This window comes from Grampus griseus, assembly GCF_964374135.1.
Source record: "Grampus griseus genome assembly, chromosome: 1".
In the NCBI taxonomy this organism is placed as follows: Eukaryota; Metazoa; Chordata; class Mammalia; order Artiodactyla; family Delphinidae; genus Grampus; species Grampus griseus.
The window spans coordinates 36,953,314-36,980,977 of NC_139017.1; the positions used below are offsets into that span (position 1 = coordinate 36,953,314).

At 35.6% G+C, this 27,664-nt stretch overlaps 1 protein-coding gene across 1 annotated transcript in view; it reads left to right on the forward strand.

The window, feature by feature from the left end:
* SWT1 (SWT1 RNA endoribonuclease homolog) overlaps nucleotides 1-27,664 on the forward strand; it is a 95,131-nt gene that overhangs the window by 58,205 nt on the left and 9,262 nt on the right. Inside the window, exons 17-18 of the mRNA XM_082655827.1 lie at nucleotides 18,665-18,731; nucleotides 22,731-22,795. Coding sequence (XP_082511953.1) covers nucleotides 18,665-18,731; nucleotides 22,731-22,795 — 132 coding nt within the window. The remainder of the gene's footprint in view (nucleotides 1-18,664; nucleotides 18,732-22,730; nucleotides 22,796-27,664) is intronic.

A 27,664-nucleotide genomic window follows, 5' to 3' on the forward strand; every position in this document is an offset into this window, starting at 1 on the left:
CCCATAGTGAGAAGTGATGCAATCAATGTTCTCAAGGCTGTTTCTAGTAATATAAAAGGTTGAGTCCAACTCAGGACAATGTTTTCTCCCTAGAAGATAACTCAGTAAACATTTATTATACATCAGAAACCCCTGGAATTATGTTACATTTTGATGGTCCAATCCTTGTCAATAAGGCATAATAAACCTTCAAGAATCAACATATACTTAACCATTAGTAATAATGTAACTGGAACTATAAGTTGTAGATTTTCCAATTAATGTTTCTTTTTTGCTAACATTAAGATTATGTTTTGACAGCACAAAGCTATATATTTTCCCCAACTTGATTGTTGAGCTAAGACAAATAAGTAAAATCATCAAAAGTATATTTTTATATTAAAGATAGTAATTTATGCAGATTTTATTTAAACTCTTGAGAACGTAGATGAAAAAGTGTGAATACTTTTGTACAGCATTGGAGTGTAAGGTAGTATAAAGAATGTATCAGTCTTCTTTAAAAGGATTTGTATCCACTTACTAGGGTGACTCTATCCTAGAAAAAGTGAAATACTCAGACCTTTTGGGGGGTTACTAGATACTGACTCTGAGTTAATACTAATCTCCGGGGACCTAAAATTTCACTGTAGTTGGAGAAATGATCAGGGAAACAGATCTACCTTGATTAATAAGCAGTGACTACTGGTTTGTTTGGAAACTTGGAAAAAACAGAATTTGAGGATTGGTGACAGGAAGTCTAGAGGAGAGATGTGTGGATGGGCATCTTGTAATGGGCACATGTGTCCCATGTGAATACTCATCAAAGACTACCCACTGCAGTGGAGACTCTCAGTAGTCAAATGGACAAGATCAGCTGTCCTGTGGATGTCAGTCACCCTCTTCCCCTAGCCACCCCAGTGTTTGGTCAGTGATCTCATATGCAAAGGGACAATAAATAGCAGTCTGAATAACATGAGCTCAAACGTGGGACTTCACCTTAGAAGGCTGCTCCGGATGCTACCACTGCTGAAAGCCCAAACTGCCAACAGCTGAGGTAAATGCTAAGCAGTCTATAAGGCACCATTCCCTAGGGTACCATCAAGCCACTAGTGGCAGTGATTCAGACCCCTTCCATCATGAAGGGGGCAGTGATTTGTCCTCACTGGAATAGACACCTCTTTTAAATATGGAATTAACTTCTCTTACTGCAGTGCTTCTATCAGCAACTCCATCTGTCGATTTAAGGGATTTGTTGGTTACTGTCTTGATAACCCATACAGCTAAAAAACTAATTTTATAGCAAAAGAAGTACAACTATGGTTACATGGAATTTGCTGGCTTTATCATATACTAATCTAAGGAACTGGCTTGGTAAAACAGACTTATTTTCCATACCAGCTGTAACCTATGAAGTTAGGGTGCTGTCCTAGATAATGCTGTATATGATGCTGTTTCTCCCTTAGTCAGAATGTAGATCCAAGAATCAAGGGAAGTGGTAGTGGTTTCTCTACAATTAAACCAAGTAACTTCTGTTAACAAGTACTGTTTCAGTCATTGCTGAGTCAGGAAAACAGAAGCCACTCTAGGTATTTCAAACAAAATTTAATATACAAACTTAATTTCAGTGCTATTGGAAGGACTGGAAGAGCAAAGGGGAGAAAGTGGTAATATCTGGAGGGGCAAAAAAGAGGAGGGTTTTTAATGAATTTTGAAATTTTCTGTATCTTGGTGCCCCCTGTACCATAGGAGCACGATATTACATGATTACTGTACTTATTTTTAAAAAGTCAACAGTTCCTCTAGATTGCTTGGAAATAGTTGTAAACAATTACAAGAAGTGGATGTGATCCTATAAAATATTTTGTGTATAGAAGTAGAAACATTCTTCAGTCTAGTGTTCCATTCAGTTAAGGTGTAATTGTTATGCTTCCTTTACATATATAGGCTTAGGACCTAATATACAAGCAACCATCTGTTCTCAAACAAAACAAAGAAAATCCAACTTATTTTCAGAACCTTTAATCAGGAATTAATTTTCTTTCATAAATGTGTAAATTTTCAAAGAAGGTACAGAAATTTTATTATAACCTGAGCCAATGCATTTTTCATACCTATGTGTTTTCAACTTTCCATTGAAAAGTCACTTAAAATAGAACTCCATGTTCAGAAATTTAACTGCCAGTTCTTCAACTTAGATACCTCTGTGACAGAATGACTATGTAGGAAGGGGCCATTGTTTATACACCTACTCCTTATGGATTTCTACACTCCATCTCAGGTCTATGTCTTACCTGGGCTCAGGGGTGATTGGCTCCTGCTGCCACGATCATATCTGTCTACCACCAACAGAGGTACTAATTTCTCTTCTCATGCTGAGATATGGAAAATATTCTCTCTTAGTTCAACTAAGATACCATAGGACTTTATAGAAGGAACCTTCACTAAAAGGCTAATGAATATATGACTAAGCAAAAGGAAAAAAAATAGACAAAAGGAGTTCAGCAATTCCTCGTGCTGAACCAATCAAATGATTAGCTGCAGAAGAAATTTCATACTTTGCAGTTTATGTAGTTGATGGTTTTTTCCCTTACCTCAGTCCTCATGTTCTTGGTCACCTATTGCTAAATCCCAGAACTTACTAGCTTAAAACAATAGCGGTCAATTATTTATTTTCTCTAATGGTTCCAGGGCTTGACTGGACACATGTGGGTAGTTCTCACTTGAGAACTACTCTTGTGTGGTTGTGGTCAGATGGTGTCTGGAGTCATCTCAAAGGCTGGCTGGCGCTGGCTGTCGGCTAGAACACAAACATGTAGCATCTCCATGTAGCCTGGGCTTCCTCATAGACTGAAGGCTGGTTTCCAAGATCGTCCCAAAATAACAGGTGGAAGCTCTATTGCTTGTAATGACATTGCCTTTCTGACTGAAAGTGTTATTTTGCTTTCATTCTTGATTGATACTTAACTGTGTGTAGATTGTAGGTTGACAGTTATTTTCCCTAGGCACTTTTAAAAAAATATTTATTTATTTGGCTATGCCAGGTCTTAGTTGTGGCACGCGAGATCATTTTAGTTGTGGCATACAGGGTCTAGTTCCCTGACCAGGGATCGAACCCGGGCCCCCTGCATTGGAAATGTGGAGTCTTAGCCATTGGACCACCAGGGAAGTCCCTCCCTAGACACTTTGAAGATGTAATTTCATTATCTTATATCTTCCTGGAAATGAGTAGTCAGCTGTCAGCATACTGCTTTTTTCTTAGCTGGTAGTCTGTCCCTCCTCCCACCCCCGTCCCACCCTGGAATGCTTTCAAGATTTTCTTCTGTAACGTTTATGTTTGGTAATTTTATCACAAGATGTCTAGTATAGGTTTTGTTTTATTTATCTTTCTTGAGATGTGGTGTGTTTTCTTCAATCTGAAGACTCACATCTTTAACTCTGGAAATTCTCAATTATTATCTCTTCAATTATTCTCCCCCTCATTCTCCGTAATTCTCTTGTTTTGGAATTCCTATTGCTGACTCTCCTCATTCTGTCAGCCGTATCTCTTGACTCCTTTTTTCCATCTCTTTTATCCCTCTGTGCTGTATTCTGAATAATTCTTCAAATTTATTTTCTGATTCATTAATTATTTTTACCAATTTTTAATAATTTTATTTAATCATTAAAAATATATAATGCCTTCACATTGCTTAAAAATAATTCATTAGGTGAAAAAGAATATACAGTGAGTGAAAATTCTTCTTTCCATGTCTTTTACCTCAGTTAGCTCATTATCTTCAAGGACAATCAAAATTAATTAGTGTAGATTCTCTCTTGTCTATACTTTTGCTTATGCTACCTGTTTTAAAGTGAGACTAGCCTGTAAGCTCTATAAGGACAAGAACTCTTTGTTTCGGTTTTTGATATAGCCCCACCTCACCCAGGAGTTAATGTATACTGAGTAATCAATTAGTACAGAAATAAAGAGAAAGAAACTGCCTGGTCACCTGGATCTTAACACCATGATTTCATAGTTTTGGAAGAGTTCATCCTCAAATTTGTAAGTTTAGGAATTTTATTTTACCAGTTTACTGAAAACTTACCAGACTCAACAGTAACCAAATTTAGAAGCAAGCTGATATATCAGAATGCCCATTTATTTATTTACATTGAAATCAGTAACTGCCAGCTGAACTGAAATATTTATAAATTAAGTGACTCCTAGAGGAAAGTTTACGCTGCAAACTAGATTACTACCAAGTTTTCTTGCTGACTGCTGGGGATGTTGACCTCAAGCTAAAGTAATCTCTTTTCTTCTCTGGAATTTTATTTGCCAAATAGTCAGCCTTTCCCCTACACAGGGATATTCTTTTTCTTTAATTCCCTTTTCTAAGCTCTGTGCAAACTACTACTTTTTGTCAGTTGTGTCAACTAATAGTTATCTGAAAATGTCAAAACACAACTGGTCAGATTTCAGTGTTATTTACATTGCTTAAATTACATTCCTATTTCCCTAAGGTGCTATCTTGATGACTGATTGGAATTGGCTGATTACTAAGGTCTATCAGCAGCATGTTTGCACACTATCTCTTAGGGTTGGTATTAATCTCATGTGTTACATATCTAGAGGCACTTTGTATACTGGGTAGGAAAGTGGTCCTAAAGCCATCTTCCCTGGGTTCATATCACTGCTCTATTACTTCCTAGGATTTTGACCTGGAGCAAGTTACTTAAAACCTTTGTCCTCCATTTTCTCAAAAATGGAGAAGTAAAAATATCCTCTCACAGGATTAATGAGGAAGTGAATTACTATATGTAAAGGAGTTAGGACAATTTAGAACAGTACCTGACAAATAGTATATAAATTATTACTATTGCTGTTGTTTTGTTGTTATTATTCTTACTGATTTATATTTCAGAAAAAAAATTTTTTTTTGCCTTGGTTCTAAATTGTGGAGGTTTACTCTCTTTGGAAACCATACTCTCTGTGTGGACTAACTATAGGATCATTTTTATACTGTTCTTGTTCAGATCCAGCATTACCTTAGATTACTGTGTATTCCATAACTGATCCTGTTGATAATCCCTTTACTACTTTTCCATATTAGTGCCCTTTTTTCCTACTGTTAACAGAACTTCTGGTTCCAGCATTAACTCCTTAATGCCTGGACTATTGTGATAATCTTCTAATAGGTCTCCTTGCCTTTAGGCTCCTTTGACAGTTCCTTAAACTCCTTAAATCATATTTTATGGTTTCATTTCTTTCCTTTGTTCAAAAACATTTATTTTCTCTTATTCCCCTCTGGTTCAAATACAGCCTTTGTCAGACAAGGCTTTTGACTGCTTGGTCCTAACATACCTTTTTAGTCTTATAGTCCTCTAGACTACTTTGTAGTTAAGCCAAATTAATTTTTTTGTGGTTTTCAAGGCAGGCCTTATGTTATCTTAATTCTGAACCTTGACACAATATCTTCTTAGAGCTTGGAGTGACCTCTTAATCTACATGTATTTTTCAAAGTTCTATCCATTTGTCCAATCCCAGTTCAGAAGCCACCTACTACAAACAGACTTTACAGTTTGTTTGTATTGAACCCTTAAGATTCTTAGCACATGTTGCCTCCCATTATAATTATTTGCAGACATTTTATCTCTGCTCCTAAATTGTGAACTCCATGAAGCAGGATCAATATCTTATATCCTTGGTGTTCCCGAGATATCTTGCATGTTGCTTTGAACCCAGTACTATTTGATAATAGTAATAAATGAATAAGTAAGTAACATTTATTAAGTAGTTAGTATGTCCTAGTCACTGTACATAGGTAAAGCTCTTTACCTATGTGATCTTATTTAATTCATACAATAACCCTCTCAAGAGATGCTATTGTTACCGAACCAGGCTCATTTGCCTTTCTCATAACGAGCCAAATGCTGAGATGTCAAGGTTTGCAACAGAGAAAGAATTTATTTACGAGGCAGCCAAGTGAGGAGACGGGAGAACAGATTTCAGATCCACCTCCCTGAGGGCTTGGGATATTTATGGGCAAAGCGTATAGGGTGGTCAGAAGTGCAGGGGAAGGTGACTGGAGGTAGGGAAAAGGTGCGGTAACTGCTGCTTTGCTCAGCCGTATCTGAATTACGTGCTTCTTCATGGGATGCATGTTCAGAAAATGGCAGCGTTATCATGCTCTGAAGATAGAGTTTTTGACCCTCTGACGTGGAAAGGTCATCCCCTGGACAAACAAGTCTCTTCTGCGCAGACTCTGATTGGCCCCATTGGTTCCACACAGTTTCAGCCAGTTTTGTTGTCTTATGAGCAGAGGGGTTTTTAACAAGCTGTTCCCTTATCTGCTCTTCTGTAAGACAAGCTCAAGAACTTCTGTTAGTCACCAGTTTCTATTAAACCTATGGGGCATGGTTTCAGGAAGGGTTTTTTAAGCCTGTGGGGGGCAGGCTTTCACTATCACACCCATTTTACACATGGGGAAGTAGGATCACAGGCATTATATCATTCCCCAAGGTCACACAGTTTATACTTGGCAGAATGACTTATTGAAATTGGTCTGATTCTAGAGGGCTCACTTTTTAAATACACTAAACTTTCTGACTGAAAAAATTACTTTAATGTTAGTTATATTCCAGAGGTATTTTTTAGTTGGTTTCATAGAACTTTAGAAAACTTCTAAGTTTAATTTAAAAGAATATTAAATGACTGATCAAAAAAATACAAAATATCTTTGCCTTAGAAGGAAATTTTCCTTCTTTGTTTTTCCAAATTTGTCTTTTCTACCTTTCATTTTTCTGGGAGGAGAATGAGTCCAGTTACCTTGGTTGAAATGAATATCCCAAAAAAGGTTTCCATTGGTAGATGATCTTGTCTCAAGAGACAGATGTTAACAAATGAAACAACTGGGGTAACAAAAGCATGAAAGAAAACTGTATCTGGGTGATATTGCTGACAGTCAGCCCCATGCAATTTGGAAGAGCGGTTAAGACCTGTCTTAAAGCTGGAATAAAAAGTTCCATCCTGTGGAATGGTCAGACTAGGTCAAGATTAAGTTAGCATCCATGTACCAACACAGTGGGTTATTCATAGAAAAAAAAAATAGGTAAATTTGTTGTTTTCATGCATTTTAAAATGTGTCATTTGCTTACATTTTTTACTTTGTAATGGATTAGATATGTATTTCAGAAATGCCTTAGAATTTACGATGCGTAGTTGGATTGGAAACAGTATTTCTACGATTGAGAAGAGAAAGGAAAACAATGGTTATTTATTTTAGAGGAAGAGTGCACATGGTATCTTAGGTAGTACCAGGGGGGTAATAAAGATACGTGAAACTATCCTTAAGCCCAAGGGGCAAATGTGATGCTAGAAATTTGAGGTAAAAACGCATAAGAAAAAAAAAAAAACGCATAAGAAAGAAGCCTGGAACACATTGGAAATTAGTAGAGAACAAAGGACAAGGGAGGAAACAGGATGAAAAGATCCAAAACGTTCTTGTTTGAACAGTGCTGGAGTGCTCGTGCCTTTTTAAATTGGCCATGCCTATGTAGCAAGGGTGGATTAGCCCAATTTATTATTACAGATCTGTAAAAGCAGACTGAAGTTGATTTAGCAGAAAGATAGACTGAAAAGTTCCAGAGACTGGCAACACAAATATCTGGAAATTCCCTGGCGGTCCAGTGGTTAGGACTTGGCACTTCCATTGCTGGGGCCTGGGTTCCATCCCCGGTCGGGGAACTAAGATCCTGCCAGTCTCGTGGTTCGGCCAAGTTAAAAAAAAAATCAAGGAAGGAAGGAGTTCCAAAAAAGAAGGAGGAATCTTTAACAGTGTCTTGTTACTACTGAGAGGCCAAAAAAAAAAAAAAGGCTGTCTGTTAGATTGAGCAACATAGAAGTCGTTGGTGAATTTGTTGGTGGCAGTTTCATGAGAGTGTGGGGGCAGACGTTAAACATCAGTAGGCCGAGCGGGGGCGGCAGAAGGATGCTGTGAAACTGCGGGAGGTCATGAGGCCAGGGGAAGAGACTGTGTTCCAGATTTCCTTGAGAAAACAGTCAAGTCAGTGTAAATATTTCTTAGATAATATCAATATATGAAAAGATAAAACCATTTATAATAAACATCAGAGTTACAGCAAGGACAGTGATTTTGTAATAACAGTACATGAAGTTATTCTTGACCCCTTCACTGCAATAATTCTAAAGTCTTCTGGTTCCTCAAAAAGACCTTTCTGCTAGGATTTGCCCTCTTATAAATGGAATCATACAGCATTTGTCCTTTTGTGACAGGCTTATTTCACTTAATACAATGTTTTCAAAGTTCATCCATGTTATAGCCTGTTGTAGCCAGAATTTCCTTTTTAAAGCTCAGTAATGTTCCACATATATGCCACATTTTGTTTATCCATTCATCTGTTGGTGGACACTTAGGTTGCTTCTACTCCTTGGCTATTATGAGTAACGCTGCTGGGAACAAAGATGTACCGATATCTCTTTGAGTCCTTGCTTTCAGTTCTTTTGGGTACATACCCAGAAGTTGAACTGCTGGATTATGTGGTAATTCTATTTTTTAATTTTTTTGCGGAACCACATACTGTTTTCCGTAGCAGTTGTACCATCTTACATTCTCACCAACAGTGCACTAGGCTTCCATTTTCTCCACATCCTCATCAGTACCTGTTATTGTCTGTGTTTTTAAAAATAACCATCCTAATGGGTGTGAGGTGGTATCTCCTGATTTGGTTTGCCTTCTTTTTATAAAAAATCTAATGCATTTTAAAAGCTCTTTCAGTGTTGATTAGTTAAATGTATTTGTATTACAAAAGAGGTATTTTATTTTCAATTTTTTTTTCCTCAGATTTATTCTAAATAGAACATTTCTCTAATGTTTTTGATCTATTATCAATGTCTGTATATAGTGAGGTGTGCTTATAATAAGGCAGTAATAAAATTGTGTCTCAGCCCCAGCTGGATATATTGAGATCTTACAGCACTAAATGGTGGGAGCACAAGATAACTCAGTCTTCTGTTTCTTTCACTATGAGCTCATATCTTGGCTCTGCCCCTTCCTTGTGATCTAGAGAGGTCTTATTTGCCATGTTACAATGGAAAGATAGTAGGTACCTGGTAGTGAGGTATGATTAATCATCTAGGAAATAACATTCATAAAATATTAGGAGGAAATGTGATTGAGTATTATGCAGATTTAGCTGGCATATAGTGGGCATAGGACTCACTGAAGACCTAGTTATGAAGATCTAAATTGTGAAAACATCGTTGAGCCCGATAGGGGCCTCAACACTAAATAGAAGAGAAATGAGTTGGTTTTTCATACTTCTGGGCCCTTTGAGTACATTGTTAGTACTACGCCTGGAACTGGCCTCCAGCAGCACCACCTCGAGTAGTAAGGTTATCTTTTAGCAAGAAGCATAATGCTATGAAGCAAAGCAAAGTAGTTACTTGGCAGCTAACTACTCAATGAATTCTACAGCGGTCTCACGTTATGGGAAGTGGTCCATCTTGCTTCTAACCTTGAGGTCCATGGCTCCTCAAAGCTGAGCCATCAGTATTTAGGAATGTCAGTTGTATTCATTTGCTAGGGCTGCCATAAGGAAATACCACATACTTGGGTGGCGTAAACAACTGAAATTTGCTTTCTCACAGTTCTGGAGGCTGAAGTCCAAGATCAATGTGCTGGCTGGGTTAGCTTCCTCTGAGACCTCTCTCCTTGGCTTGCAGATGGCTGCCCTCTTGCTGCCTCTTCGTATAAACATCCTTTTGTGCACGTGCATCCCTGGTGTCTCTGTGTATCAGAGTTCCTCTTATAAGGACACCTCTTATAAGGACAGTCAGGTTGGATTAGGGCTCATCCTGATGGCCTCATTTTAACTTAATCACCTCTTTATAGGCATCTCCAAATATGGTCACATTCTGAGGTACTGGGGATTAGGGCTTTGACATATGAATTTTGGGGGAACACAATTCAGCCCATAACAGTAGCCAAGGCCCAATAATAAGTGCTGGATTTGAGGAAACTGCGAGTGTTGTGATAAAACTCTTGGGACGCATGATGGCTGGCATTTTTCAGAATTTCCTGAATAATGGTATAGGATCCTAGGGTCTTCTGACCTAGCCTCACTAGACCAATCCAGATCCCTTTGCTAAAAAATGTCTCTTTAGTTATGAATGAAGAGCCATCCATCCAGTACTTGACCAGTGTATCACAGAAGAAGATGTGACAGAGGCTTGGATTGTACCTTATTATAGACTCATTAGCTGAGGTAAGAATATGCTGCTTTGTGAACATAGTTAAGATTTTTCTGAAGATGGCTTTTAATTGAACACTAAACCTAGTGAGATGGATTTTTGATATCACCACAAGCTGTCTTTTCGTCAGTCAGAGATTCTAAATATTTTAGAAGGTCATTTCCATGACCTTCCTGGGAATAAATTGTAGTACTGATGTCAGTTCCCATAATTCCTGTGAAGTCACATAAAGATAAAACTGAGGCTAGGAATATGCATGTTCTGTCTGGGTGTGGCCAACACAGCTAAGCAAAGTTCAGTAATATGGCTGCAGCTGATTATCATAGTAACAGCTTTTATTTCTAGGGGTGCTCCTAGATCCTGGTGATGTGAAACAGTATGCTCTCATCTGGTTGGCAGCCAATGGGTAGGGCATAGTTCCTGTGTTTCTCCATGTTCAGATCATATTTTATAGATTATGTTCTGTATTGATAATAATCATGTTTTTGTTAGAGTATGGCTCCACCTTTACCTTAATTGCAATAATTAGGGATTGAAAATGTTATTGGTTACATATTGGCCATCTTCTCTGCCTTTCATTTTTCTGGAATTCCCTTATTGATGTTTACATCAGCATCCAAGACTAAAGAGAGAAGATTGTCACCGTTCATATAGATCGCATAAAAGTTCACTGCTGGACAGACTTTACAAGGAGATAACAGGTCCCCTAACGGTTTGAACTAAATATTTATTTAGTTCTCAGTTGATAAGCTACAGTGATAATTGGGGGTGTTTTTTTTTTTTTTTTAATTTTATTTATTTATTTATTTATTTGTGGCTGTATTGGGTCTTTGTTGCTGCCTGCTGGCTTTCTCTAGTTGTGGCGAGCGAGGGCTACTCTTCCTTGTGGTGCGCGGGCTTCTCATTGTGGTGGCTTCTCTTTGTTGCAGAGCACGGGCTTCAGTAGTTGTGGCTCACTGGCTTACTTGCTCCGTGGCATGTGGGATCTTCCCGGACCAGGGCGCTGGCTCGAACCCGTGTGCCCTGCATTGGCAGGCGGATTCTTAACCACTGCACCACCAGAGAAGCCCTGGGGGTGTTTTTTAAGATAAGAGGTAGAAGAATAATAATAGCTAACATTTTGTTGAGCCAAGAACTGTTCCAAGTATGTTATACATATTAACTCATTTAATCCTCTTAACAGTCCTGGGAGATAAGTACTGTTATTATCCATGTTATACATGAGAAGCATAGGTGCAGAGGAGTAAAGTAATATACCTGATGCCACTCAGCTGGAAAGTGGTAGAACTATGATTTGAACTCAAGCAGACTGAGTCCAGAGACCATGATCATAATCATTATATCGTTATGCTTAAATGCCAATGTAGAAAATACATTGGCGGAAGAGGCTGGTGACCCTTATAAGAGAATTAGTGGAAAGTGTATGGCTATATGGTGTTTTAACCTTTCTGCAAAATTAACAGAAAGCTGTAGTATTTGCCAGTATGTTCTAATTGTATGTATGTTTATGTGTAGCACACATGTAAGCCGTATAATCTTTTCCTTAATCTAAATGATATTTTCTTTCTGTAGAATTTGCTTTTATAATTAAATTTCAAATGTAGTCATTAAAATTACCTATAAACTCTCCTTGTTCCTACCACCAACTTTATAAAAAAAATCTCCAGTGTTCTGAATAGATCAAATTTTAATTATTAACTGTATCCAAACTAATCCAAAGTTCCTACATTTAATACCTATATCTACAAAATTCTTCGCTCTAAAGGGAAAACAGGAACATAAAATAATTTATTTTGTTTAAGTTGTTTAACTTTATTTTTTGCTTTTTAATTGCATATGGTGTTCTTTTAAAATCTGGGGCTGATGGATATCTTCCACTTGCATAGCTGATTTCACCAAATTAACTATAGAAAACATATGATTTTAATTTTACTTGTAATAAAGGACCCCCAAAAATGTACTCTAAGATCCAATAACATTTTCCTGATGAGCATATCCTATTGTTAATTTGATAAATTTTCACCCAGTTTATCAGTAATACAACTTAAATTCATCATCAGCAAAATTCAGTTTGCATGTCACTGTATTAAAATAAGAGGAACATGGATGGAGCTAGAGATTATCATACTAAGTGAAGTAAGTCAGACAGAGAAAGACAAATACCATATGATATCACTTATATGTGGAATCTAAAGTATGATACAAATGAACTTATTTACAAAACAGAAACAGACTCACAGACATAAAAAACAAACTTACGGTTATTAAAGGGGTGGGGGAGGGATAAGTTAGGAGTTTGGGGGTAGCAGATACAAACTACTATTTTTAAAAAAAGGAAGGAGAAAAAGGACAGAACTCTAGGGTCAGAATGATCTGAAGTTGAATCCTAGTTCCATCCACTTACTATCTCTGTCACCTAGATATGTTAATTAACCTTTTTTGTATTTGTTTCCTAATCTATAAAATGGAGTTTATAATAATTGCTTTATTAAATTGCAGAAATTAAAGGAGACAGCATTTGTTCCATCCCTGGCACTTGGTAGATGCTGAATAAATATTGTCCTCAATAAAGATGTAATAGTTGATTCATAGTAAAATTTAAGCTCTGAGTCAGTTCTTAGCTTTGGAGAACGTACAATGAGTTTTTAAAATAATGTTGTAAACAAACATTTTTACTTCATGTAATTATGTATTTTTTTAAATAAATTTATTTATTTCATTTATTTTATTTTTGGCTGCGTTGGGTGTTCGTTGCTGCGTGCGGGCTTTCTCTGGTTGCGGCGCGCGGGCTTCACATTGAGGTGGCTTCTCTTGTTGCGGAGCACAGGCTCTAGGCACACGGGCTTCAGTAGTTGTGGCTCGTGGGCTCCAGAGCACAGGCTCAGTAGTTGTGGCACACGGCCTTAGCTGCTGCATGGCATGTGGGATTTTCCCGGACCAGGGCTCGAACCTGTGTCCCCTGCCTTGGCAGGCGGATTCTTAACCACTGTGCCACCAGGGAAGCCCTAATTACATATTTTTAATCTAAATTCTTTATTGTAGTAAAATACACGTAAAATAAATTTACCGTTGTTACCATTTTTAAGTGTTCTTAAAAATGTATTAATGGGGTATTAAATACATTCATAATGTTGTGCAACTGTCACCGCCATCCATATCCATAACTCTTTTCATCTTGTATAACTGAAACTCTATTCCCATTAAATAGTAACTCCTCATTTCCGCTTCCTCCCCAGCCCCTGGTAGCCACCATTCTGCCTATCTATAATTTTGACTACTCCAGGTATATACACAAAAGAATTGAAAATAAAATCTTGTTTCTGTGCAAAGGGCTTGCTGCCCAATTCGCATACAAGCCAGTACCATAACACCAGCTTTTGAGAAGAGGAAAGACTTTATTGTAAGGTTGACTGGCAAGGAAACAAGGAGGCACGGCTCTCAAATCTGTCTCATCAATCTGGGGTTTGGTCAAACTTTCATGAGTTAGGGGAAGAGGGTTGGTTTGAGCCCTGGTGGGGCAGGTTTCCATTGGAGGGCTTTGGAACTTGGCCATTTATGGTAAGGTTAGGTAAAGGGGCTTCAGCACTGGATCTTCCTGAACAATGGACCCTTCACTTCTGAAAGGGTTCTGGTCACATCTGGTCCTTTGGTTCTGTGGAGTCCGGAGAAACTTTGGTTCCAGGTGTTATTTGAGGTCAAAATTTTCTCTTCTGCGTGTGCTTCGGCTGCATGACTTGTGGTTTTGTTTTGTTGTCTCTGAAAAACAACTCAGTATCTTGTTAGATACAGGACAGGGCCAGTTTGGGCTGGTTCTGCAATTATAGTGTCAAAGAGATATTTACATACCTATGTTCATAGCAGCATTATTCACAGTAAGTAAAACATGAAAGTAACTCGTGTCTGTCAGCAGATGAATAAATAAGCAAAATGCGGTATATGGATAACAGTGGAATATTATTCATCCTTAAAAAGGAAGGAAATTCTGACATATGCTACAACATGGATGAACCCTGAGGACAGTATGCTAAGTAAAATAAGTCATATAATTAGTTTTTAAACTTATTTTTAATTTTCTTCAAGCATGAAAAACTATTTAAAATATTATATTAATGTGAAACTGCCTTGCCAGCAGGGAACATAATTTATTCAGTTCTGTGGGTTGTAAGTTAAGATTTATAAATATCCAAGAATATGCTCTCTCTTCTTTTGAATTTCTAGAATTAGATATTAAACTTGAATATTCTAGACTTATTTCCCCACTCCTGAGTCTGATGCTTTATTTCTCCTATATAGGAGAAAAGTTTTATTTGAATTTTTAAAATCCTTATTTAAAAATTAGTCCATTTTAATGCATTATTTGATTTTTTAATTTTAGTCAGATTAACTTTCGTTTCTTTTTAAAATTTTTGAGTAGCATAGTCTTTTTCTTGATGAGATACATTGATATTTGTCTAATATTGATAAGATGGAAATGAAATTTGTTTAACTCAGATTAACTTGTTGCTTACTTAATGTTAATTGCTCGTAAATAAATAGAAAACTCAAAGTGCTTATGTGGTTAAGAGTCAGGACTTGTTGGTTCTGCTACTGACTTCCTTTGTGGTTTTGAAAAAGATATAACAACTACAAAGATTTAGTGTTTGAACATACACAGAATAGTTTGCCAGAAGCATTTGATACAAGGCAAATTAACGAGGTTGTTTTTGCTTACATATGAAATTCTTAAAAGATTTTAAAGAATTTTATTTCATTTGATTTCATAAAATCATTTAAGGCAAGAAGATGTGCGGGTTATCCTTTTTTATTAGTGGAAAAAGCATGGACTCCAGAGTCAAACCAATAGAGATTTAGGTACCTACCACCACTCTGTAATCTTGGGCAAGTTTTTTACAACCTTGAGCCTTGGTTTCTACATCTGAAAACTGGTTTTCATAGCACCTAATATTTATTGACATGTGCCAGGCATTGTGCTAATAAACATTATGGTATTTTAGATACATTGTTTTATTTACTTCATATAATAACCTTATTCAGTAAATACTACTTTCTCCTCATTTCACAGGTGAGGAGCTGGGGTACAGAAAAGTAGGTAACTTGATCAACTTGGTTTGTAAATAATCTGTGAGCAGCAGATTAAATCCTACTTCAGTCTATTTCCTAATTCTGATTCCAAAATTCTAAAGTGAAATTTCAAGATTATAACAACTTGAAGATAGGCAACCATGTCTTTTTTCTTTTATATTCCATAGCTCTTAGTATCATATACATTTGAGAGAATAGTATGCATTTGATATATACTTATTGATTGTTATGAATTTCTCTTGAAAAACAGATGTGGATATATTTATAAATTAAAAAATGGCCATTTTCTCTAAGGGCTAATCCTTTCTATTATTCTTTTTAAAAGTTGCCATTGAAGGGTAATTTTAGGGCTTTCATTCTAAGAGTCTTTTGTCTTTGTGCTGGTATTTTAAAAAGAAATGAGAAAGCTATAGAGAAGGCTGACCTCTCAAGAATTTTTGTGTGGGGAATTACTAAGGCATGAAAGTCCATAAACTATTTTTCTCCATTTCATTTTTTGTGTATTTTCAACAAGCTGTACTTCTAGTTAGTAAAAGTTGGCAGTTTTTGTTTATACCAGGCCAAATTCCATTCTCATAAACTCAAACTTCATTGGACATAATGAAGTCTAAATTCAACCCTAAATTGAGTGTATTTTAATAAATATTGTCTAGTCTCTTTGGGGCTCAATTTACCTCAAAACATTTTTTTTTAATTGGGGTATAGTTGTTTTACAGTGCTGTGTTTCTACTGTACAGTGAATCAAAACATTTTTAAGAGTAGCAAATTTTATAACAAATCCTATAATGTGTATCCTTGTTTTAAAAAATAACTTGTACAATTTTATTCTGATTATAATAGTAATATATTTGTGAATGATGCTGACATCCCAATAAGCCTTTTTTCATTAGAATATAATTCTGTGGTAATTTTGTCAAATAATCAAGTATTTAAGTTTGTACAATGTACATCATTGTACATCTCAGTAAATTTATTTATAAAAATCATTGAATTGTTAAAATGAGTGAATAGTAAGACTGTTAAAAAATAAACAGTAAGATTGTTAAAAAATAGTTTTACAGTCTTGAACAGTAAGACTGTTAAAAAAATAAAACCATGCTGGGAGTTTAAAATTTTTTCAGTTTTTGCTAATTGGAAAACTAGGATGATGTAATTGTTTTCTTTATTTCGTACTATGGCTATGACTTGTTGCTATAGATAAATGACTATTTTACCTAAAACTAGTTTTTCTGCAAAGTATTTCAGTACAGAGAAATGTTAACTTCATTCTCTGGCAAAGAGCGTACTTTGCTTGAAATTTATAAGGCTCTCTTATAAAACATCTTGTTTTATCTATTTTTTTTACCCTCTTTATGGACAGTTTGGATTATTTCCAAAGCTATAAAAAAGAATGGGTGTAAATTATTCTACATTGCTTATAGTTTGTTTACACTAGGTTACAAAGTTGGAACACACTATTTTTCCATTGCTTTTCTAGAAGATTAGTTTAGCTTATCTATATAGCTTTGTTCTCATATTTGAAAACAAATTATTTATGGACTCTGTCCAATGTATTTATCCTCTTGTTTTTTCTTTCTTTTTTTCGGTATTGAGATTGTGTCTTAAAATTACTTGTTGGGAGAATAATTTTTTCTATGAAACATTTTTAGGCAGATTTTTTTTGGCTGCACCGTGAGGCATGCAGGATCTCAACTCCCCAACCAGGGATCAAACCCGTGCCCTTTGCATTGGGAGCACAGAGTCTTAACCACTGGACCTCCAGGGAAGACCCATAGGCAGATATTTGTTTGTTCTTAAAGATATTCTGTATGTGTCTCCTCCAAAAGAGTATGACCCATTTAAAAATTTGACTATATCCTGAGAAATTATTTATAAAAGCTCTCCCACAAGTCTGATGAGGGCCAACTTGTTTAAAGATCTAATTAAGTTTATTGAGATGAGTTAACTCTAATGTCTGACAGCATCGAGCATTGGCAAGGATGTGAGAACCTAGAGACACTGTTGTAATTAAAAGGCACTTGGAATTTAAGAATTAATTGGGGTGGATTGATTTCTCATAAGTTAAATCATCATGAACTTATTCTGTGGCTTGAAAGTATTAGGCATTAGAAGGTAATAGTTGTTGTTGTTACTATTTTATATATACATATATATAGTACTTGCTGTATATCAGACACTGTTATAAAGACTTTACAGTAACTTGTTTAATTGTCACTATAATCCTATGAAGTAAAGACTGTCACCATCCTCATTTAGCAGATAAGGAAAATAAGTCGCACAGAACTCACTCAAGAACACAGAACCCAGGCAGACATTGCTCTTAACCACTTTACCATAATGAAAGGACTGCTTTCCTTTTCTTTCCCTTTTTTCAAAAGAAAAAAAATTCATCTTGAAAGAATTAAAAAAATACTTAGTATAAGAAAATGAGAATTAATACTTTACCGCTAGAGGGAGAAACATGGTCTTCCATTTCCTTCTTATTTCTTGTTTCCATTTTATGTTTTTATGTTACTTTATTTATTTATTTTTTCGCGGTACTCGGGCCGGGCCTCTCACTGTTGTGGCTCTCTCACTGTTGTGCTCCCGGTGCGGAGCACAGGCTCTGGACGCGCAGGCTCAGCAACCATGGCTCACGGGCCCAGCCGCTCCGCAGCATGTGGGATCTTCCCGGACCGGGGCACGCACCCGTGTCCCCTGCATCGGCAGGCGGACTCTCAACTACTGCGCCACCAGGGAAGCCCTGTTTTTATGTTATTTTTATGAGTCAGTGTTACTTCTAACAACTGACATAGTCTGATTACTAATGCTTTTTCATCAACTGCTATGCTGTTAGTTCAAACAGTATTATTTGAATTTAGTCACAGAATCTTTATTAGGATTTTTTTTTATGTGTTTGATAGTTTATATCAGTTGTCCACTTGGATTGGTTGCACATTTTTGTGGAAAATCTTTAAGCTTTATCTGCAGCTTAAAAGATAAGGAGTGTAAAGGTACTTCACATTTCTACCTACCTTTTGAAAAATATGTATCATTGTAACTCAAAATGTGAACTATAATTTCATGTTAGAATGCTAATGGTTGTTGATTAACTGATGATGTAAATATTAATATAAGTAAACAAAAATCTTTTAATAATTTGATATCAATTGATAATCGATATTTGTTGAAGTAAGCTCATGGTTTTATAACTGTAATTGATAAATAAAGCCCCCAAAAGATTGTAAACATTTTAATAAGCTTGTTATACAATAAGGTATCTCTCACAGTATGAATATGTGCTGGGAGAAAAGTTCAAGGTATTGTTTTTTCTTAAATCATTCATTCTTCCTCCTTTGTTTTTATTTTATTTTTTAGGATTTTGGCACCCAGTAGTAATTATCAAGATGTTGAGACCCTCTATAACTTCCTAATCAAGTATGAGGTAGGAGAAATATTTTTAAATGTTTATCATATTTCCATTATAATCAAGCTTTAATATAAACAAACATAGGTGTTCTAAAATGTAATCAAATGCTATTTAATTGATATTTGCTTTAAATTCTTGAATGCCACAGAAGTTTGCCAGTGCCAGTCAGTTTCTTTCTTTTTTTCATTCTCTAAGTAAAAACATACAGTAGAGACCTATAATAATACACTTTATCCAACACAGAATTGTTTCTCATCAGGGGTGCTGTTGGCATTTTGGACAGGTCATTTCTTCATTGTGTGGAACGTTGCAGGATGCTTTAACATCTCTGCTCCTCAGATACTAAATGCCAGTAGCTCCCCCAGTCAGTGTGACAAGCAAAAATATCTTCCCACCGCACCCCACTCACTCAGATGGCCCCTAGGGAGGAAGAACCACCTCCGGTTGAGAACTACTGATTGCTGAAAAAGAAAGCTATAATTTAGTTTCCTCCATAGCAGCAGTATAGACCTTGGAATTAAAGTTCTGGTGAGGCTCCAGTGTATTTTGTAAATTAATCTGCATGCTTTTCTTATCCTTGTTGATCCAAGGAAAGTATTCTGTTGATCTTCAGTTTTTGTTTGCCTAAAGTTCTTTACCCATGTGCCCATATATTCTTTCTTTTTAAGTGTGTGTGTATTTAATTTTTAAAATACTCTAAATAAAGGAATATGACATATTTTCAGGTGTCACTTTTCTTATGGAGTCAAACTTCTTTAAATATATTTCTTCACTTTTATTCCTGGTTAGCTCTTTATTTAACTTTTTTATGCCACATCTTACATTAAGAACCTAGTGACTAAGAACACAGACTCTGAAGTCAAACTACTCATGTTCAAATGTTGCCGCCTATTAACTGTATGATCTTAGACGAGTTATTTAATTCTCTTTGCCTCAGTTGCTTCATCTGTAAAATGGGAATAACATAAGTAGATAAATTACAGCTATTCTTTAAAGACTAAATAACTTAATATATATAAAGTGCTCCAAACAGTACCAAGCACAGAGTAAGTGTTCAATAAGTGTTACTTATTTTATTTAAGGAAAGAGTGGTTGTTTACATGTACTTTTTTAAAGTTACATGTACTTTTTAAATCATCTCTTTTGAGATGATTCAGTGAAATAATTATTTCATTATACTTTCTGAATTTCTAATTCAATAAAAATATATTTGTAGAAACAATGGGGACAATTTTAAAATCACATATCCTTGAAAAATCTGATATATAGGTCTTCTTTGGATTTAGTGCTTTCTGTTGCTGAGAGCATTAGGAGAAAATACCCAACTTGCTATTTATAAGAATATGTGGATCTGAGTCCCAGATTTTGAAAGTATTTCTCTTAGCAGAACTTCCTCCCCAGTACCAGTTACTACATTGGATATATTTGTCTCACATCATAAACAGTGATACAACGATTTAAATTTTTTAAGATGTTTGGCTATTTTTATACTTAACCTTTGCCTTCTGATCTTGATTTTTTAAGAATTAAAAATAATATAGTCATTTCTGATATTTGGCATTCACTGTAAATAGTACAGCTAAGAATTAACGACACCAATTCCATAATCCATTTACAATCACAACTCTAACGTTTACTGATGGGGAGGCATCTTTTAGCTCTTTGTTTTCTGGGAATTATTAAATGATATTTAATAGCGTAATTTAAAATGTCCCAATATGAGTAATTTAAAATGTCTTGTATTAGAATTAATGAATAGAATGAAATGGTATATTTCAGGCTAGAACCTGTGATGTATGTCATGAATTTGTGTTTCAGTTTTCCTTTATTAGTAGTAGATTAACTGCCTACTTTATAAGTCATCTGCTGTAACCTGGAGCCACATCACACTTACACTCCAGCCACGTTCTGGGATAAGTGTCTAAATGTACGTGGATGATTGTTTTTTAAACTAAAGATATATCTAAATACTTTTTGCTAAAAATCTACTAATGGCTTCAAAAACTATTTTGTATTCATATTATATCAGGTTCAAAATCAGTTCTTCAGCTGATTTTTCTTAGCAGTTGATAGAGAATAGATTATTCCATTCATCTTCTGATCAAAGATCTGCAGTGTTGATTGTTGAAATTTGCTGGCCTAAGTTTGGATACATTATAGGTCCTAGCATGTTGGGGCAGTAGTGAAAATATCAAAGGCCCTTGAGACCAGGGCAGAATATGTAAAGAAATAGGAATTGGACTGGTCGATAAGTTATCTCTAAATGTATATTTTAGAACATTTTTGGAAGATTATTTTAATAAAAATTATAAAGTACTTAATCATGATCAATTATACACCAATTTCATAAATCATTAAATATAATAGTAAATATTATGTATAATTAAATAACATTAAATTATATATAAATATATAATCCTAATTTTAAGTGAAAATTTAGGATTATATACATTTCAACTGTTATATTTAAAAACTAGGTGTTTTTAACCTTCAGTGAATGGAACATTTTCTATACAAATATGGTGACCTTATGAAAATACTGAGGAAGCTCGTAAAACTTTTGCAAATAAGCAAAACCCTAAAATCCATAGAAAACTTTCATGATATAAATCTTTAAAGTAGTGTTAATTAAATCTGGGTAGGAGCATTTTTCCTCATCAAAAAACTGCATACGGGGCTTCCCTGGTGGCGCAGTGGTTGAGAGTCCGCCTGCCGATGCAGGGGACACGGGTTTGTGCCCCTATCCGGGAAGATCCCACATGCTGCGGAGTGGCTAGGCCCGTGAGCCATGGCCGCTGAGCCTGTGCGTCCGGAACCTGTGCTCCGCAATGGGAGAGGCTACAACAGTGAGAGACCTGCGTACAGCAAAAAAAAACAAAAACAAAAACAAAAAAAACCTGCATACGGCTAATAATAGCTTGAGTATTTTTAAAAGTAAATCGAATAGAAGATAGTCTCATTTAGTTTCCCTTCACTAATACAGAATCTCTAAAAACTTAGACACTGGGTTATATCTTGAGTAATCTGATAAAAAGAATTTCCTTCTACAAATTTCCAGATTGTTCCTTGCAACTTAAGTACAATACTGTCTAAATCAGTGGTAAGTCGCAAGAAATACAGGATTCCTTCAGTGTGTTCTCCACGTGTGCCACAACAAGTTTTTGTATGATGAAGGACTTTTATATTTTTATAGTGTTGTAAATTGTCTCTGAATTATAATATTTATAAACTTAAACATATTAGTTTAAATACTTAGACCTCAGTAGTCTGAAAAACACATTTCTTCAGAAAATGTCTATAAATCAGGCTTTTTCCTAAACAGGTAGATCTTTCCACACAGTTTATAACCTTAGTGTTTAAATGAAAGTTATTCAGTAATAACTTTCAGAAGTGTCAATCATAGTATTCAAATATTGTTAGAGTTGAATATTTAACTTTTTCTTTCAGCTTGAATTATTTCTATTCATGAAATAAGAGCTGGCTGATTCTGCTTACAGTAGTCTACCTATGATCTACTAGTCTCTAGACTAGTAGACTCTAGACTCTAGTCTTTTAAGTACAGCTGTTAAAATTTTTTTAAACAATTTATTTACTTCTCCCAGAAAATAAATATTGAATAAATACATTAGGGCTAGGCTAATTGATGCATGAATCTGTTGATAAGAGCCAGTAGTGGTAGAATTTAGTGTTTCATGTACTACACATTTTTTTCTGTCCGTTTGATGTATAAAATGATCATCTGCTTTTTGAGATTCCCACTAACCCCAGGACCATCTCACTTCTTCTGGTTCTGTGAACAGATTAAGTTGTAACAATAGGACTAATATTTTTACACATAGTTCAGTGTTAGTATTATGGTCACTGATCTTCTAATTGTTATTATTTAGTCCTTTTTATGCAAAAACTGGAAACTTGACATTCTGCTTCCTCAGAATATGGGCCATTCTAATTGTGCTCTCACCACTCATTTGACTTAATATGCATTTTAAATAGCTATATCTTGGTTCTTTTCAGGTAAATAAAAATGTCAAATTTACTGCCCAGGAACTTTATGATTGTGTTTCACAGGCTGAGTATCGGTAAGTCATATCTGTGTGTAGATATATCAGTGTAACACTCTTTTACCATGTATAGCACCACTTGGTGGTGGTGCTGAAGGGTTCTTTTTACGTCTTCACTAAACTATGACATTTTTTTAACCTTTCTAAATATGAAATATCTCATACATACATAAGAGCTGTGTGTGTATGTATGTATGCATATAGCAAGTTTAAGTTTGAAAGTGGTTCTCAAGCTTTGGGGCATCAAGGTTCTTTTATATTTTTTAAAAATACTGAACACCCCTAAGAGCTTTTGTTTATGTGGGTCTTATCTATATTTACTGTATTAGAAATTAGAATTGAGAAATTTAAAAATATTCATTTAAAAATAACAGCTAATTACATGTTATGATAAGTAACATAATTATGAAAATAATTTTTCCCAAACACAAAATATTACTTACAAGCATGGCGTTGTAAGAGATTTTTGCAAATCTCTTAATGTCTGACTTAATAGAAGACAGGTAGATTCTCATTGCTTCTTTTGCATTTAGTCTCAGTAATCCCATGTTACATATCTATGGAAAACTGTTGTACACTCTCATAAGGACGAGAATTCAAAAGGCAAATCACGTCTTAGTCTTACGGAAATACCTTTGACCTCACAGACCCTTTGAAAGAGTCTACATTCCCCAGTCTATGTTTTGAAGAACAGCTCGTATAAAGAATACTCATATGCCTGCCATTCAGTTGATAAAATAGACCTTTACCCACCTTTATTTGTATCCTCCCTCCCATGTTCTCCTTAGTGGGGATATATACGTAGTACACACAGGGTATAGGTGTAAAGCCCTTCAATCCTGGGCCAAGGCAGACAAATTCATGAGGATTAAATACCCATTTAACCCTTCCAGGGTTGCCTTCCAGTCCCATAACCCCTGCCCCCAACCCCCAACCCCCAACCCATATTGTTTTTTTTTATAATTTTATTGAAGTACAGTTGATTTACAGTGTTGTGTTAATTTCTGCTGTACAGCAAAGTGACTCAGTTATACATATATATTTATATTCTTTTTCATATTCTTTTCCATTATGGTTTATAACAGGATATCGAATATAGTTCTCTGTGTTATATGGTAGGACCTTGTTGTTTATCCATTCTAAATGTAATAGTTTGCATCTGCTAACCCCCAACTCCCAATCCTTCCCTCCCCGACCCCGCCTCCCCCTTGGCAAACACAAGTCTGTTCTCTGTATCTGTGAGTCTGTTTTTGTTTCAAAGATATGTTCATTTGTGTCATATTTTAGATTCCACGTGTAAGTGATATCATACAGTATTTGTCTTTCTGACTTACTTCACTTAAAAGGTCCATCCCTGTTGCTGCAAATGGCATTATTTCATTCTTTTTTATGGCTGAGTAATATTCCATCGTGTGTGTGTGTATGTCTGTGTGTGTGTGTGTGTGTGTGTATACCACATCTTTCTCCATTCATCTGTCAGTGGACATTTAGGTTGTATCCATGTCTTCGCTATTGTAAATAGTACTGCTGTGAACACAGGGCTGCATGTATCTTTTCAAATTATAGCTTTGTCTGGGTGTATGCCTAGGAGTGGGATTGCTGGATCATATGGCAACTCTATTTTTAGTTTTTTGAAGAACACCCATACTGTTTTCCATGGTGGCTGCACCAATTTACGTTCCCACCAACAGTGTAAAAGGGTTCCCTTTTCTCCACACCCATTTCCATTCTGACTGGTGTGAGATGGTACCTCATTGTAATTTTGATTTGCATTTCTCTAATAATTGGGGATGATGAGCATCTTTTCATGTGCCTACTGGCCGTCTGTATGTCTTCTTTGGAGAAATGTCTATTTAGGTCTTCTGTTCATTTTTCGATTGGGTTGTTTGTTTTTGTTGTTGTTGAGTTGTATGAGCTGTTTGTATACTTTGGAAAGTAAGCTGTTGCCAGTCGCATCATTTGCCAATATTTTCTCCCATTCTGTAGGTTGTCTTTTCATTTTGTTTATGGTTTCCTTTGCTGTGCAAAAGCTTATAAGTTTGATTAGGTCCCATTTGTTTATATTTGCTTTTATTTCTGTTGCCTTGAGAGACTGACCAAAGAAAACATTGCTACGATTTATGTCAGAGAATGTTTTGCCTATGTTTTTTTCTAGGAGTTTTATGGTGTCTTGTCTTATATTTAAGTCTTTAAGCCATGTTGAGTTTATTTTTGTGTATGGTGTGAGGGTGTGTTCTAGCTTCATTGGTTTACATACGGCTGTCCAACTTTCCCAACCCCACTTGCTGAAGAGACTGTCTTTACCCCACTGTATATTCTTGCCTCCTTTGTAGAAGATTAATTGTCCATTGGTGTGTGGATTTATTTCTGGGCTCTCTATTCTGTTCCATTGATCCATATTGTTTTGTTTGTTTGTTTTTACTTAAAAATTTTATTTATTATGTAATCAATATAATACATGCTTATAAAAATGCAGAAATTGCAGATAAATTTCATTTTTTAATATACTTTTACATAGATTATACTGTATATATATGGTTCTGTATACTATTTATTTTCCAACTTAACAAACCTCAATAACCCACACCTCTGTAACCAGAATCTCAACAAGCATCATTTTTAATGTCTATATATACTTACATTGTCTAAATGTACCATTATTCAGTTAAGTATTTCCTTAAATGTTGGACATTGACCATATTTCCATTTTTAAACCACTTTATGTAATACTGTGTTCAGTATCTGCAGAAATCTTTGACCATGTTTCTATTTCTTTAGACTATGAACATCTTAAAAGATCTTGATAATCTGTTGACAAATTCTTCTCCCCAAAGATTTTCGTAGTTTATTTTTGAAACTACTAATGTATAAAGAAGTATTTAGGGTTCTTATCAAAATACTAGCTTTACCAAAATTTTTCTTTTCTTTTTCCCATCACACCATTCTGCCCTTTAGCTCATGTTAAAGGAGGGGAAGGGGGCTGGTGGATGGGGAGGAAAGACAGCCAAAAAACAAACAAAAATTACATACAATAATAGTGGTCATATATTCTACAAGTGATAGCCATTTTCAAATTTTCCATCAGCCTCCATCTTTAAAGGGACCCTCTCAGATGATATGAATGGGGAATCAAGGCTTATTTTGTTTTTATTTATTTTTTGAATTTTATTTTATTTATTTTTTTATACAGCAGGTTCTTATTAGTTATCTATTTTATACATATTAGAGTATATATGTCAATCCCAATCTCCCAATTCATCCTACCACTACCACCACCCCCGCCACTTCCCCCCTTCGTGTCCATACATTTGTTCTCTACATCTGTGTCTCCATTTCTGCCCTGGAAACCTGTTCATCTGTACCATTTTTCTAGGTTCCACATATATGCGTTAATATACAATATTTGTTTTTCTCTTTCTGACTTACTTCACTGTGTATGACGGTCTCTAGATCCATCCACATCTCTACAAATGACCCAATTTCGTTCCTTCTTATGGATGAGTAATATTCCGTTGTATATATGTACCACATCTTCTTTATCCATTCGTCTGTCGATGGGCATTTAGGTTGCTTCTATGACCTGTCTGTTGTAAATAGTGCTGCAATGAACATTGGGGTGCATGTGTATTTTTGAATTATGGTTTTCTCTGGGTATATGCCCAGTAGTGGGATTGCTGGGTCCTATGGTAATTCTATTTTTGGTTTTTTAAGGAACCTCCATACTGTTCTCCATAGTGGCTGTATCAATTTACATTCCCACCAATAGTGCAAGAGGGTTCCCTTTTCTCCACACCCTCTCCAGCATTTGTTGTTTGTATATTTTCTGATGATGCCCATTCTAACCGGTGTGAGGTGATACCTCATTGTAGTTTTGATTTGCATTTCTCTAATAATTAGTGATGTTGAGCAGCTTTTCATGTGCTTCTTGGCCATCTGTATGTCTTCTTTGGAGAAATGTCTATTTAGGTCTTCTGCCCATTTTTGGATTGGGTTGTTTGTTTTTTTAATATTGAGCTGCATGAGCTGTTTATATATTTTGGAGATTAATCCTTTGTCTGTTGATTCATTTGCAAACATTTTCTCCCATTCTGAGGGTTGTCTTTTTGTCTTGTTTGTAGTTTCCTTTGCTTTGCAAAAGCTTTTAAGTTTCATTAGGTCCCATTTGTTTATACTTCCATTACTCTAGGAGGTGGATCAAAAGAGATCTTGCTGTGATTTATGTCAAAGAGTGTTCTTCCCATATTTTCCTCTAAGTGTTTTATAGTGTCCGGTCTTACATTTAGGTCTTTAATCCATTTTGAGTTTATTTTTGTGTATGGTGTTAGGGAGTGTTCTAATTTCATTCTTTTACATGCATGTAGCTGTCCAGTTTTCCCAGCACCACTTATTGAAGAGACTGTCTTTTCTCCATGGTATATCCTTGCCTCCTTTGTCATAGATTAGTTGACCATAGGTGCATGGGTTCCTCTCTAGGCTTTCTCTCCTGTTCCATTGATCTATATTTCTATTTTTGTGCCAATACCATATTGTCTTGATTACTGTAGCTTTGTAGTATAGTCTGAAGTCAGGGAGTCTTGATTCCTCCGCCTCCGTTTTCTTCCCACAAGACTGCTTTGTCTATTCGGGGTCTTTTGTGTCTCCATACAAATTTTAAGATTTTTTGTTACAGTTCTGTAAAAAAATGCCATTGGTAATTTGATAGGGATTGCATTGAATCTGTAGATTGCTTTGGGTAGAATAGTCATGTTCACAATATTGATTCTTCCAATCCAAGAACATGGTATATCTCTCCATCTGTTTGTGTCATCTTGATTTCTTTCATCAGTGTCTTATAGTTTTCTGAGTACTGGTCTTTTACCTCCTTAGGTAGGTTTATTCCTAGGTATT